This window comes from Hemitrygon akajei, chromosome 29 (assembly GCF_048418815.1).
Source record: "Hemitrygon akajei chromosome 29, sHemAka1.3, whole genome shotgun sequence".
NCBI lineage: Eukaryota > Metazoa > Chordata > Chondrichthyes > Myliobatiformes > Dasyatidae > Hemitrygon > Hemitrygon akajei.
In genome coordinates, this window is record NC_133152.1 from 10,254,747 (window position 1) to 10,269,286 (window position 14,540).

General features: G+C 41.9%; 1 protein-coding gene across 1 annotated transcript; it reads left to right on the top strand.

Annotated features, from left to right (window-relative positions):
* Nucleotides 1–8,379: 8,379 nt before the first annotated feature.
* On the top strand, nucleotides 8,380–14,144 carry sst6.1 (somatostatin family member 6.1). The gene is made up of 2 exons (XM_073031677.1): nucleotides 8,380–8,560; nucleotides 13,706–14,144. Exons 1-2 carry the CDS (start codon nucleotides 8,456–8,458, stop codon nucleotides 13,916–13,918), a joined length of 318 nt encoding a protein of 105 aa, XP_072887778.1. The 5' UTR covers nucleotides 8,380–8,455; the 3' UTR covers nucleotides 13,919–14,144.
* Nucleotides 14,145–14,540: the final 396 nt, after the last annotated feature.

Below are 14,540 nucleotides of genomic sequence, written 5' to 3' on the forward strand. Positions count from 1 at the left end.
TGACAACTCTGGTGGAGATACAAGCTTCAGCGGCTGAGATGGGAGAGACTGTGCATACAAAAACTGTTGCCTGGGTGCTTCACCAGTTGCAGATTTATGGAAGAGTGGCAAAGAGAAAAAACTCTCATGAAATCTTGGCTAGAGTTTGCCAGAAGAGGTGTGGAAGACTCTGAAGTCAGCTGGAAGGAGGTTCTATAGTCTGATGAAACCATATTTGAGCTTTTTGGCCGTCTGACTAAATGCTGTGCTTGGCGTAAGCCAAATAGCATCAAAAGCACACCATCCCTACCGAGAATCATGGTGGTGGCTGCATCATGCTGTGGGGATGCTTCACTGCAGCAGGCCCAGAAGGCTTGTGAGGGTAGAGAGTAAAATGAATGCAGCAAAATACAGGGGAATCCTGCAGGAAAACCCGATACAGCCTGCGAGAGAACTGCAACTTGGAAGAAGATTTGTTTTTTCACAAGACAATGACCCCAAGCATAAAGCCAAAGCTGCATAGGAATGGCTTAAAACAAGAACATGAATGTCTTGGAGTCGCCAAGTCAGAGTCCAGACCTCAAACCAATTGAGAACTTTTGGCTGATCTTAAAAAGGGCTGTTCACTCATGATCCTCATACAATCTGACAGAGCTTGAGCAGTTTTGTAAAGAAGTATGGGGAAAAAATTGTAGGGTCTAGATGTGCAAAGCTGATACAGACCTATCCACACAGACTCAAGGTTGTAATTACTACCAAAGGTGCCTCTACTAAAGGGGGCAGAGGACTTGAAGGGGGTGAATACTTACAAAATCAATTATTTTGTATTTTATATTTGTCATTAATTTAGTTTGTTTTGTTGTGATCTGTTTTTACTTTGACACGGAAGTGCCTTTTTCTGTCGAACAGTGTCAAAAAATCCAAATTAAATCCACTGTGATTCAATATTGTAAACAATAAAAGATGAATACTTCCAAGGGGAGTAAGTACTTTCTATAGGCACTGATTTTACTGATAGCTCTTCTGTGCCTGCTATCTTGCATTTGCTAGAAATAGGCCTCAAGCCTCAGTGTTGCCTGTTTACAGCCCCCAGGAGAGAGGCATCGGAGCTGGTGCACTTCACTGAGGGGACGGTATGGTGCAGCTTCCAGGCTGGAATCGGTGCTGGCACCCAGTATTCGCTGTACAGAAGGCAAGCTCTATTGTGGTTGTCTGCAGATTTCTATGGTGTTGAATAAGTTTGGACTCTTTCATTGTCTTATTAACTTGTACGTGCTGAGTGTGCTTTGAGCTGTGCGTGATGGTTGGTACTGTGTTTTGCACATTGTCTTGGTCTTGTTTAGCTGTATTCATGTGTGGTCGAATAACAATTAAACTTGAATTGAATTGAACTGAATGCTAACCCCCTCCATTCAGAGGGTCCACGAAGAGTGGAGAATGTGGGATGCAAGGGGTATTGGATTAGTTTATTATAGTCACGTGCACCAGGAAGCTGTGAAAGACTTTCATTTTGCATGCCTCTCAGATAGATCTTGCCATTTATAATTACATCAAGGTAATGAAAGGAAAGTAGAATTCAGAATATAATGGTGCATGTAGAGAGTAAGTGTAATGAAGGCAGACAAGTGTAAGGTCATGGTGAGGTTGATTGGGAGATCAAGAGTTCAAGATACATCATTCAAGAGATCTGCTTGAGAGTCTGATCATGTCGGGGGGGGGGAGGGATGTGGCATATTCTAAATACAAAATAATGCCACTGAATGGGTCCCTTTTCCTTCAATACATCTGCTGCTGTTTTCACAGTGAATTGCGGGTAAATACGAAGAAGTGGAACAATGTTCGGTAAAACAAAAGGCAGGGTGCATTTGGGAGTCTGTTTAAGTTTGACCATGCTGTGACCATGTTGCAACCACGAGCTGTGCAGAGACTGGAGCCGCAGATATAAAAGCACAAGGAGCAGGCATTCCGGAGGAATGGAACAAAAGCTGCAGACAATAGAACAGGCTAGGAAGGAAGGTGGAACGTGGAAACAAAGGCTGAGATAAGCAGAGCATATGGGAACAGTGCGGGGGGGGGGGGGGTCTCACTCGGAGGACTGTCTGGGTAATGAGCAAATGGAATAATGGAGAAGGGGACAAAATGGGAGATAATTTGCAGGAATGTTGGTGTTTGGGTGTGTGCAGGAGGAACCTTGTACTTGAGGCGAGAGTAAGGAACAGAGGGTTAGCCGTGTACCAGAAAATGGAGAATTTACTGTTCATACAGTCAGGTTGCAGACTAAGAAGGCAGAATATAAAGTACAGATGCAGGAATCTGAAGCAACAAACAAGATACTGGAGGAACTCCGCAGGTCGGCCAGCATCCGTGAAGGGAAATGGACAGCTGACATTTTGGTAATATGAGGTGGTGCTTGTTGGAAAGAAATTATCTACTCTCTGCAGTTTGCTGGGTGTTCCTGACACAGAAGACCAGCTGCAGTTGTTTACATTACACTTCCTGCTCTCCAGCAAGTGACTAATTGCAACTAAACAGTATTTCAAATCCAAGTCACTTCCTTGTAATCAGTTGCTCAACTCAGATTATCTGCTTGTTCATATTATGTCTGCAACAGTATTGTAGTGCTGCTTCAATTAAACTCATTGCTTTGACAATTAAAATTTGATTTTTTTGTGCATTATTGGTTGTATATTTTTTAAGATAGTGAGAATTACATGGCATAACAAGGAGTTATATGAACTCAGCTTTCTCATAAATCTTCTGTTAAAATCTGTAAAAGTAAGAGTTATTATCAAGCACATTTTATATGCCATAGCTGAGAAATTGCTTACAAATCACAAAAGAGATCTTGAAATATAACCATTAAACAATATCATAGCATAAAAAATACAAAGGGATTCATGCAGAACTTTCACCAATTGATTAACTGATGGCTGCAGAGAAAGTTATGATTTGCTCCATTCATTACTGTGTTTGATATGCTACAGCATAATCCAAGAAACTAACACCCTACCTCACTCAATTCATGTCACTGTTGGCACCATGTTTACACCATCCCCCCCCCCCTCTCTCTCTCTCTCTCTCTCTCTCTACCAAGGCCCCAATTCTTCCTGCTCTCTTCTATTCCTTCCCTCCATCTTCCACTGATTTTCCACCCTCCTTTTCCACATTCACCCTCTCACCTTTTCACTCTCTCTATGATGCTCTTTCTTCTAAACCAATTAATCTTTTCTTCGAGCAAACACGAGGAAATCTGCAAATGCTGGAAATTCAGACAACACACACAAAATGCTGGTGGAACACAGCGGGCCAGGCAGCATCTATAAGGAGAAGCACTGTCGACATTTCGGGCCGAGACCCTTCGTCAGGACTAACTGAAAGGAGAGATACTAAGAGATTTGAAAGTAGTAGGGGGAGGGGGAAATGCGAAATGATAGGAGAAGACCGGAGGGGGTGGGATGAAGCTAAGAGCTGGAAAGGTGATTGGCGAAAGTGATACAGAGCTGGAGAAGGGAAAGGATCATGGGACAGGAGGCCTCGGGAGAAAGAAAGGGGGAGGGGGAGCACCAGAGGGAGATGGAGAACAGGCAGGGTGATGGGCAGAGAGAGAGAAAAAAAACAAAGAACTAAATATGTCAGGGATGGGGTAAGAAGGGGAGGAGGGGCATTAACGGAAGTTAGAGAAATCAATGTTCATGCCATCAGGTTGGAGGCTACCCAGACGGAATATAAGGTGTTGTTCCTCCAACCTGAGTGTGGATTCATCCTGACAGTAGAGGAGGCCATGGATAGACATATCAGAATGGGAATGGGACGTGGAATTAAAATGTGTGGCCACTGGGAGATCCTGCTTTCTCTAGCGGACCGAGCGTAGGTGTTCAGCGAAACGGTCTCCCAGTCTGCGTCGGGTCTCACCAATATATAAAAGGCCACACCAGGAGCACCGGACGCAGTATACCACACCAGCCGACTCACAGGTGAAGTGTTGCCTCACCTGGAAGGATTGTCTGGGGCCCTGAATGGTGGTGAGGGAGGAAGTGTAAGGGCGGGTGTAGCACTTGTTCCACTTACAAGGACAGGTGCCAGGAGGTGGGAAGGGAAGGAAAGGGAAGGGATTCCATCCCTTTATGTCTCCCCATTTCCCTTTCCCTCCCACCCCATCTGTTCCCCTTCTCTTTTCCATTTGTATTTCTTCTTGCAAGTCGGTCTGAACCCAGAGATCAGGAGTCCAAAGGTAGAAGCCTGAATGTTGATTCCTCTGGCTCAGTTTGTCTCGAGATCAAGGGCCCAGTGTCTGCAAGTCCAGGCCAGGGACTGCACACTATGAGTCCTTGTGTTGCTCTGTTGAACACTGTGAGCATATTATGTTGATGACAGAATGTGTGGCAACACTTGCGGGCTGCCCCAATACCCCAATACCTAAAGAGGTGTGCTGGTTGTTAATACACATAACACATTCACCGTATGTTTCACAGTTCAAAGTACATTTATTATCAGAGTATATATACCATACATAACCTTGAGAGATGTCTCCTATAGACAGCCTCAAAGTAAAGTAGCCCAATAACAAGAACACCCAATATGCAAAAAGAATAAATTTTATGAACAATACAAAGTAAACAAGTAACACCCAGAACTAAAGTTCATTGCTGCAGCCGATCCAGGCCACAACCTTACTGCACCTTCAGCACTCCAGCCCGCACCATAAAGATGCCAGGTCGTGCCGGAAGTTAAAAAGCGTAACTCTGAATGGGAAGTTACAGGCTATTGATTGGTATCCAGATAATGTGTCATTTTCTCTGGATGCCAATAGAGTAGTTAGTAGGTTTGTTTGCTGCCAGTGAGGCGTCATTGTGTTTCACCAGTGCCATCTTAAACCAGTGTGTTTTGATGTACTTGTGATAAATAAATCTGTATTTAAAACTGAATGCCTTCTGGTCTTCACTCACTCTCTGTGATCACTTCCTCACTCTCTCTCCACCATTCCTGGCCCACTTCAATATTCACTCTCCTCATCACCTTTCTGCCTGTTCTCCCTCTTTTTTTTCCTCTCTCCCATCTATTTTCTCTTTTTCTCTCAGTCCTTCTCTTTTGTACTCTCTCATCTTACACACACACACACACACACACACACACACACACACACACACACACACACACACACACACACACACACACACACACACACACACACACACACACACACACACACACACAACAAAGTTAGATGACATGGAGACAGAATCTGTATCAGAAATTTTCTGTCACCGAGCTCCCACTAATTTCAAATATCTGTTATCCCACCTCACTTTCTTCCTACTCCCCTCATTTATACTCACTCACAAACCCCTTTACCTCAACCTCATACACACCTATTTCTCTCAGTGAAAGATGTTCTGTTATCTCCCTCTACATATCCTGCCTGGCATGTTGAAATTTCCACCATTGTCGTTTATGACATATTTCCAGTTCCTGTGATGTTTTGTATCTCAGAATTACAGAATTATTTATTTTTCTCTCGTTTTCTTTCATCTTTCATTTTCCACTCTTCAGCTGTTGAGTTCACTCTGTTTCCCTCCTCACAGATAATGCCTAACCTGCAGATTATTTCCAGCTTCTTTTTAAAATGAGGCTAGCAACCTCCGTAGTGCTTTGCATGTCAGAGTTCTGACATAATTGATGCTATACTGGATTATAAAACCCGGCCACATTTTAGGCTTGATCTCCGTATGATAATCTGAGCCAGAGTTGTTTTCCATAATCCTAAACAAGGGAGAGGAAAAATTGACAAGTTGTCTAAGACAGTAAGGCTGCAGGTAAAGGTCTAAAGGTTGCAAGTAGAATGTTTAAAAGGGATCTGAGGGGAATTATTTTTTGAAATCTGGAATACTCTGACTGAAGAGTTAGAACATAAAACAAAGAAAATGGAACAGCACAGCTCAGAAACAGGCCCTTCGGCCCACAAGGTTGTGCTGAGCTAATTAAACATAATTAAGCACCTAACTAAACTCAATACCTGTCAATTCTCTTTACATTCATGTGAGTACCTTTAATGATTCAAAGATTCAAAGTTCATTTATTATCAAAGCATGTCTGCATATATAACCCTGAGATTCGTCTCCCACAGAAAGGCATGAAACAAAGAAACAACATGGAACCTGTCAAAGAAAACATTAAACATGCAATGCGCCAAAAAATGAGTGAAAAATACATTGAAGCAGTTCAGTTTAGTTCAGTTCCATTTAGCACTGTCATTCATTGACTTCAGGCTGCAGAGCCATTCCGCCCTGATCAAAATTGCACAAAACAGCAACAGAAAAGGAGCGACCAGAAAGCAGAAACACATTTTAACGCGAGCCTCAGAGTCCAATCCACAAGCCATGTCAACTAAAGCCTGTCCATGACCCAAGACTGCGGCACCACTCTCCGGGAGCAGCAAGTGAGAGGGAGAGAGAGAGAGAGAGAGACCGGTCAAACACAGGCAGACAAAACTGAACACCCACTCACCTTCCGCTCTCATCCTCTTTGGTTTCAGTCTTCCTCGATGCTTTAATCAGTGAGATCGGTGAGAAATGGAGTCAATCGCGGGCTTGTGCCTTGTCTCCAGGCCACCCTCTCCACTTGAAACCTCAGCAAGCTTCCTCGGAGACAGCAAAGCGCCAGATCACTCAATCGGCTCAAAAACACACCATCAAAATGTAGATCACAGGTAATATAAATGTAAATACCTAAGAGTCCCTTTAACACCTGTATCATATTTACCTTCTCCGCTACCCTAGTCAGCACATTCCAGACACCCACCACTCTTTGCAAAAAAAGGCTTGGCCATGTACATCCTTTGAACTTACGCCCTCTCACCTTTAATTGTATGCCCTCTAGTTTTAGATATTCCAACCCAGGGAGAAAGATACCAGCTCTCTATCCTTGCTTCTCAATGTTTTAAACCTCTGTCGGGTCTCTCCTCAGCCTCTGCCACTTCTGAGAAAAACATCCCAGGTTTATGCAAACTCTCCTCATAGTACATGCCCTCTAATGCAGGCAGCATCCTGGTAAACCTCTTCTGCATCCCCTCTAAAGCTTTAATTTCCTTGCTGTAATGGAGTGAGACAAAGTGAATGCATTACTCTGGATGTAGCCTCAGCAGAGTTTAATAGGTTTATAAATGGCGGCATGTAGAGACTCTGAAGGCAGAGGGACTAGTTTAGTTAGTTATTTAATTACTAGTTTACTTATTTTGAAGCAACCTTGTGGGCTAGACGGCCTGTTCCTGTGCTGTGCTATATTCTGCTCTACCTCTTTAGGGTATATAAGACCGTGAAACATTTGAGAAGCATCTAGATAAATACCTGAGCTTCCGAAGCATAGAAAGTTATAGACATAACACACTTAAATAGGATTAGTGTAAATAGGAACACTGAGTTGCAGGGTGAGCCAAATAGCCTGTGTCTGAATCAGAAACAGAGTCAGGTTTAATATCACCGGCATATGTCGTGAAATTTGTTGACATTGTGGCAGTACTACAATGCAATACATGATAACAGAGAGGAAAAGAAACTTGTGAATTACAGTAAGTATATATATATTAAGTTAAATTAGTCAAGCAAAAAATAGGAAAGTAATAAAAAAGTAGTGAGGTAGTGTTCATGGGTTCAATATCTGTGCTTTAAGACTGTGATTCCCTGCATGCCTTCAGTGAGCAAGTGGAGTAAATGTGATGCTGGCATAGTCAAATTGTCTATCAGCGCCCATTGTCTATGCTTGTATATGACGACTGGCACTTGAGAAATACTATAACCTTCAGGTTATAAGGAGAATCTATACTCAGTGCGGGCAAAATGCAGAAAGAATTAAGTGAAAAGGGAAAACGAAGACTGAAAAACAAATATTCAATTAACTCTAAATTTTACTTCTGGGCATAAAAGATAATTGGAGATTTAGCACAGCGTTTATTATTTCACTGCCGAAATGTGTTCCACAAGCAACATCAGGAAATCATATTTAAAATGTAATTTCATATTTTGAGGTGATGAAAACTATTCCCATTTATAGTGTGCACCTCTCCAACAGCACAAAGGAAATTTTCACAATGGAATTTTTATCATTAAGTCTTCCTTTAATAGACTGAAATTGTTTGTACGTTGGAGACTTGATATGTGTCTGGAAACAAAAAATATAGATTAGATTTTATTCAAAATTTAAAACTTCTTATCCAAAGGCAGAAAACAGCACAGATTCTATACTACTAGGTTCCTCCACTCAATGAAAGTAGTTGAGCATTGTCAGTAAATGGTTAACCTCAGATGGAGTGTAATTGTTGGCTTTGATGGGTTCTGATGTTTAATGACGCTTTGATCTGTGCGTCATTGGCTGGGGGTGTGCTGGGTTATAAAAGGGTTGGAGATCAGCAATGCCTAACAGAGACTCCTAAGTCGAGGAACATTGAGAAGATCTCGACCAAGATCGACTTCCAAGAGTCAGCATGCAGCTTCTGGGGATGGCGAGCCTGCTGTCCGTACTGCTCATGCTGTCAAGTATAAAGGCAGCAGCACCTCTGGAAGACAGGCTGGGTCTCCGCTCAAGTCAGGTGAGTGAGACCTTAAAAGCGATTTGAGGAGTGTTACTGAAAGAGAATTAACATTGGTAAAGAAACAGGGAAACGAGGAGCGAGAACCAGGCTATCTGAAAAGGAGGTTAAAGAACAACACAGGCAGCTTTTAGAATGGGGAGACGCGGAGAAAGAAATGAAATAAATGAGAAGGGAGAGCAGACAAAGGGAAAAAGAAATAAGTGGAGTGGCTGATGCTATCACGGCTTTTGTGATATTGTAGTACTTTAAGTTAAGAGGAAAATGTATGCCAAGAAAGTTTGAAGCAGGAGATTCATGTAAATTGAGAGTTATATACTCTGTTCATTATAGATTGTGGGTTCAAGTGAACAAGAGAAATTTGCAGGCAGCTAGAGGAAAGTTGAAATGAGTGAGAGACTCATTTGTTCAAGGAAAGCAAGTGAACAGAAACAGCTGAGCAAAAGGAAACAATAACGAAGATGGAAGAAGCAGAAAGAGGGGCCTATGTTGGAAAAAAAAGGTGAAAAATTAATAGTAATCCTGAGAGAAAGAGAGGAGACAAATACAGAGAGAAAGACAGGGACAGAGACAGACAAACAGAGAGAGAGGGGGGGGGAGGGAGAGGGAGAGAGAAGCAGCGAGAAAGAGAGAAAGGGAGAAAGAGAGAAGAGACAAAGAGACAGGTGATGGGGAGAGAAAGACAAAGAGTGGGGTAAGGACAAAGAGAGGGAAAGTAGAGGGTGTGAGTGCAAGAAATATTTATCAGTCCAGAGTGGCTAAAGAAAATCAGTGACAGTGAGAGAAAGGTAAATAAATAAACAAACAGTGGACAAGAAACATGAGACAGATACAAAATGAGAAGTTTAAAGTTCTTGAAAAGAACCTTTCTTGCTTGTATTGAATATAGGGAAAGGGGACGGGGGTTGCAACTTGAAAGGATGTGAAGTTTCATGGTAAATCGGTGAGTTAAGTGTCATTTATAAGGAAGACAGGTGAGGAATAAATAAATAAATATACAAATCTGCGATCAGAAACAACTTTGACACAGTGTGTTCCCAGCTCCCTGGGGAACAATACTCCACAAAAGCAGCTGCTTGTTAGTAATGGGTCACTTCAGTCAGTGTTAATGTCACCTCAGCCTTATTCACTTGTATTACTCATGTCAGTAACATCCTTTCATTGTTCCATTCGCAATGCCATGCAGCTAGAAATGATTTCCAGATTATCAATTACTGCTTGGATATCATTGTTCAAACACTTCATCCACTCGTAACTAATACTCCTTTCCTCTGACTTTGAGCTGTTGATGTAGTGGCAGTCCGAATGTAAGACTGTACTTTTAATTACAGACTTGATTTTACTGTATGTTCTCATTCTTAATTTTTCCTTTGGTCTTGTCTTATTTCCAGCAGGTCTTCCTGCGCAGTTAAATGGGACTCTATTTAATTAAAAGTGATTGAATAAAAGAAGGGTGGGAAATTTCATGACTGCTGAGTTGAAAGGGCATAGTTTTTGGAAAGGATAATGCTTTATACTGGTTAAGGATACATTTAGAGGCAATACTAATGAGACATTGGCTACTAAATCCATCTTAAATACGACCCACTGACAGTTTCTGGTTTCCATTCATAAGAAATTAGGAAATCCTGTAACTGCATAATCTAAGTTGGAGGTGAATCCCAGTTGCTCTTCTCTCTAGCAGTGCAATCCTCACCCCCAGATATGACAAATGCCTGTCAGCAAATGAAACACTTAGATCAGGCTGATTGTTGTGGAACTTTGCAGTACCCGAAACATTGGGCAAAACTGAAAACCTTTTGGTCATCATGTCTGTGGTAGATCATAACTGCCAGATCCCCCAGGTTTGGGTCCCTCTCTTCTCTTAATAGTCAAAATACACACCTGTACCTGTGTGAACATTTCCACCGACCCTTCTGCAAACTCATCACTTGCTGTTTATGTCTCCAGTAAGTGACAGATTGGAAGCAATCCCTGCGATAACCTTCTGAGCCTTTGATATTATATAATTATTAAAGATAGACACATTTGCACAGTCCATTTAAAATAAGCTTGCCCAAATTGCCATTACCTCTGCATAATTTCGGTATGTATAAAGTAAAGATCCTATTACGATAATTCTTTCAGTTCAGAAAGACACCAGCTGTTCAACAAGTAAAAACACAATTTGATCCTTCTTTGTATGTAAATAAGTGTCTAAATTCTGCATTTTATTTAGATTCCCGGGGAGACAGCAACAGTGGAGGATGGAGAAATTCAAGGATATTGAAGGGAGGTGTGAGGGGTGAAGTTGTTACATAGGATTTGTTGGAAGAACCACCTCACCCTTTAACTGGCTGAGAATCAAATCCTTTACCAGTAGGAAATATTGCATTTTTTAGAATATATTTGTAATTAATAAACAGATTGGTAAAACTTAAATATCCAAGTTTCTTCAGCTTCCTTCCAAGTCATTGCTTTTCATTCCTTTACTTGCTTAAAGATAGTTCACACCAAGGTGTGGGTGCCTCCCGTCAGCTCACCAAGTATTATCTTGAATGGTAATTGTTATCAATAATACTATTTTAGGATCAAGAGCAAGGGCTGTGTAAGCTACAAGAGTGATGCAAAAGTTGGGGAAGCTGCCCCACTCCACTTGGGACCTGGATTCCATCCTGACCTCAGGTCCTGTCTGTGAGGAGTTTGCACGTTCTCTCTGTAACCGTAGGGTTTCACCAGGTGCTCCAGCTTTCTTCCATTTTCCACAGATGTGATGGTAGGTTAAGTAGTTCCATTGTTAACAACCACTTAGTGTTGTTAAATGCCAACAAGAACCAAACAATAATTGATTGACATAAATCAGAGGGACATGCCTGCAGGGGTAAGGGAAACATGAGGGAGATCAGAAGGAACGGAATTGTTCTACAGGGAGCTACCATGGAGCCAATGGGCTGAATGGCTTCTTTCTGTATTGTGAGCAGAACAGTTAGGACCTATCTGCACACAGGGTGCTAGAAGTCTGGGGTTCCTGTCCACAAAAGACCAGCAGTGCTAGAGCACCAGATAAACTTAGACCAGATATTGTAAATCTTTGCAAAACAGATGCATTTAAGGATATGGTTATATTGTTATGTAGTATGAAGTTACAGATATTTTTGTTCTTTCTGGGATTATTTAAGGAATCAAGCAGTAGGGAAATGTGACACTGATGTTATAGAAAGGAACAGGCACAAGGGGCTAAATGGCCTTTGTCTGCTTCTACTCCTGCTGTTCTTGGATTAGTAATTGAATGGGAGGGCAAACCAGGGAAGCTCAATAGCTCCCTCTTTTTATTCTCTTCCTATTTCCAGCAGATATTCATTTTCCAATAAGGAGATACCTTCATCTGTTAGCATGAAGGACCGCCTCTCAATTGCAGTATGGTCTAAAAAACCCAGGAACTCTAGTTGGAAGCTTTCTGGATTTGTTTGGATCTGAACCATACACAGGTACACCGAGTGAGTTATATGATTTCATTTATGAGCGACCTCCTTGGAAGGAATGTGCTGCTCCACATTATGGGCATTTTAAAATAACCTGCAATTGTTAATTCCACTGAATAGTTAATATTGTTAACGTAGGTGCCTTGCTCAAGTAAGCAGCCAAGGAGAAACAGTCAAGTTATTAGTCAAATGAAAAAATACCAGAGGGCGACAGATGACAACACACATACTGTGTTGTACATTAGCCTCAAAGGAACCAGAGAGTGAAATCCCCACCACACACCGTGCATCCTATAAAAATTCATCTACACATGGGCAAGAGAAAGCTCATATTTAGTCTCAATGTAAATTACTTTTCTTAGAAGATAGTGGCTGTTCCCCCATAATGTCCTTACAGTATTACAGAGCTTTCTGCTGTTTGTGTCTAAATCCCTTCATTGTGTCCTTGCTGTGTAGTCATGATCATGGCTCCTGTGGCGAAATATTTTACTTGCATCTCTTCATGGTTTAAAAAGCACACCATGTGTTTTATACCCCGAGAAAACTTCAGGTGCAAGCTCCCATTTACAAAACATGAACAGCTATTTATTCCAGAATTTAGAACATAGGATAGGAACACTCAGCCTTTATACAAAGACTTGAAAGGATGAACTAATTCATCATATTTCCATGCCCCTCGAAGCAAGTCCAGGTCAGACTGCCGGGGCAAAAGATCCTGCTCCCTCTCACTGATTGTGCTCATCCACAAAGAACAGCAAGATGCCAGATGAGTTAGCTTCACAGTGCTGGCAGAACTAATAAGTTATATCACATAGGAACGAGGTGGGAGGAATCAGGAAAGAGATGAAAGGGGGATCAGAATTAAAAAGTAATTCTTTTTATGTTTGATCCACTATTTTTGTACCTGCTTGTCTTCAAATTATAATGCCATGGCTTCATTCTGGAAGCCTGAGAGTCTAATCATTGTAATGTGGTGCTAAGAAAGAGTTATATGGTATTATATTTAATGAGACATTATACTTGTTCTGATGGCTCATAAAGAATACCATTCCGTTTCTCACAGAAAGATAGTGTTTTCCCCGAACCCTGGTTGTTGTTTAGTTCTGAAGGGAGACGACTATCGTTGTGAGAGCTTGCAAATTGTAAAATGGCTGTTGTATTTCTACAACAGCAACTGCTCCACATAAACACTCAGAATTATTGAGTGACCCAGCACGGAAACAGGCCCCTCAGCCCATCTCCTCCATGCCAACCAACGTTCCCATTTAAGCTGGTCCTACTTGCTTGTGTTTGGCACACATTTCCGATCCACATACCTACCCAAATGCCTTTTATATACTCTCACAGATTGTGAAGTCTTCTGAGATATTCTGAGACTGTTATCTACACAAGCTTTGAATGGCCAAGGTTATGGATCTAAACGCAAGCACATGTGATTAGTGCAGATGGGCAACATGGATACAGTGGGCTGAATGGCCTGTTTGAATGTTTATATTCCCCTACAACTCCAAGAGATCATATACACATACACAGACTTTCTTGAGATGAGGTATTAGATTGGGGAAATATTTTAAGCAGATGGTTCTATGCTCAGGACATCCTCGTCTTCTTTGGGCAAAATCATATAATGCACAGAGAGCTGAGTTCTGTTCCCTGCAAATTAATATTTCGCCTTTGTCCTCAGGAGATAAACAAAGAAAGGAAAGAGGTTATTTTGAAGCTCTTATCGGGGCTGCTTGATTCCGGCAGCAATCAGATGGGAATTGAGAGCACCTTCCCGAATCCCGAAGAAGTGGACGAAATGAAGCCGGAGGAGACGCCCCGCTTCAGTCATTTGTCCCAGCGGGATCGCAAGGGGTGCAAAAACTTCTTCTGGAAGACCTTCACCTCCTGTTGACGTCACACACAGCAATCGCCGGCAAACTCTCCTGAAAGGAACTGACTTAGCACTGTACATACGATGTCGCTTTATATTTTGTTCGTCTGTGGGGTAACATTTCCTTACTTTGCACCAAAAAAAAACATAAAGCATGGTTGTGTAATATTGTTGTATCTTTCTTTTTTTCAATAATGCATTAGTATTCATCTTGTTGGAGAAATAAAGTGAATCCAAGCTGATCAAACTGCCCAGTTGTTTTACTGACTCAAACTTTCAAAGAAGAGTGAAGTTCCGGCGAATCGGCGTCGCGGGAGCGGGGTTGCGGAAATCGGGGAGGAGAATCAGAGTGAGGGGAGGATGAGAAGGCCACAACAAAGTGTGGTTGGACAGAGGATAGTGAGGACGGGATACGGAAGAAACAAGGGAAAGCGAAAATGGTTTAATAACGGGAAAGGGGCCACGATTGAATATAGAAAGACAACTCTTACAAGAACTAATGAGAAATACATGTCCAGAAATGAAGAATACTTACAGTCAGAAGCGCGGACTTCCAGATAATCTGAGTTTATCTGGATTATACTCAATTTGCGACGATGATCCTCTTGGATCCCTTCTGATTAAAGGTATCCGTGATTCAATG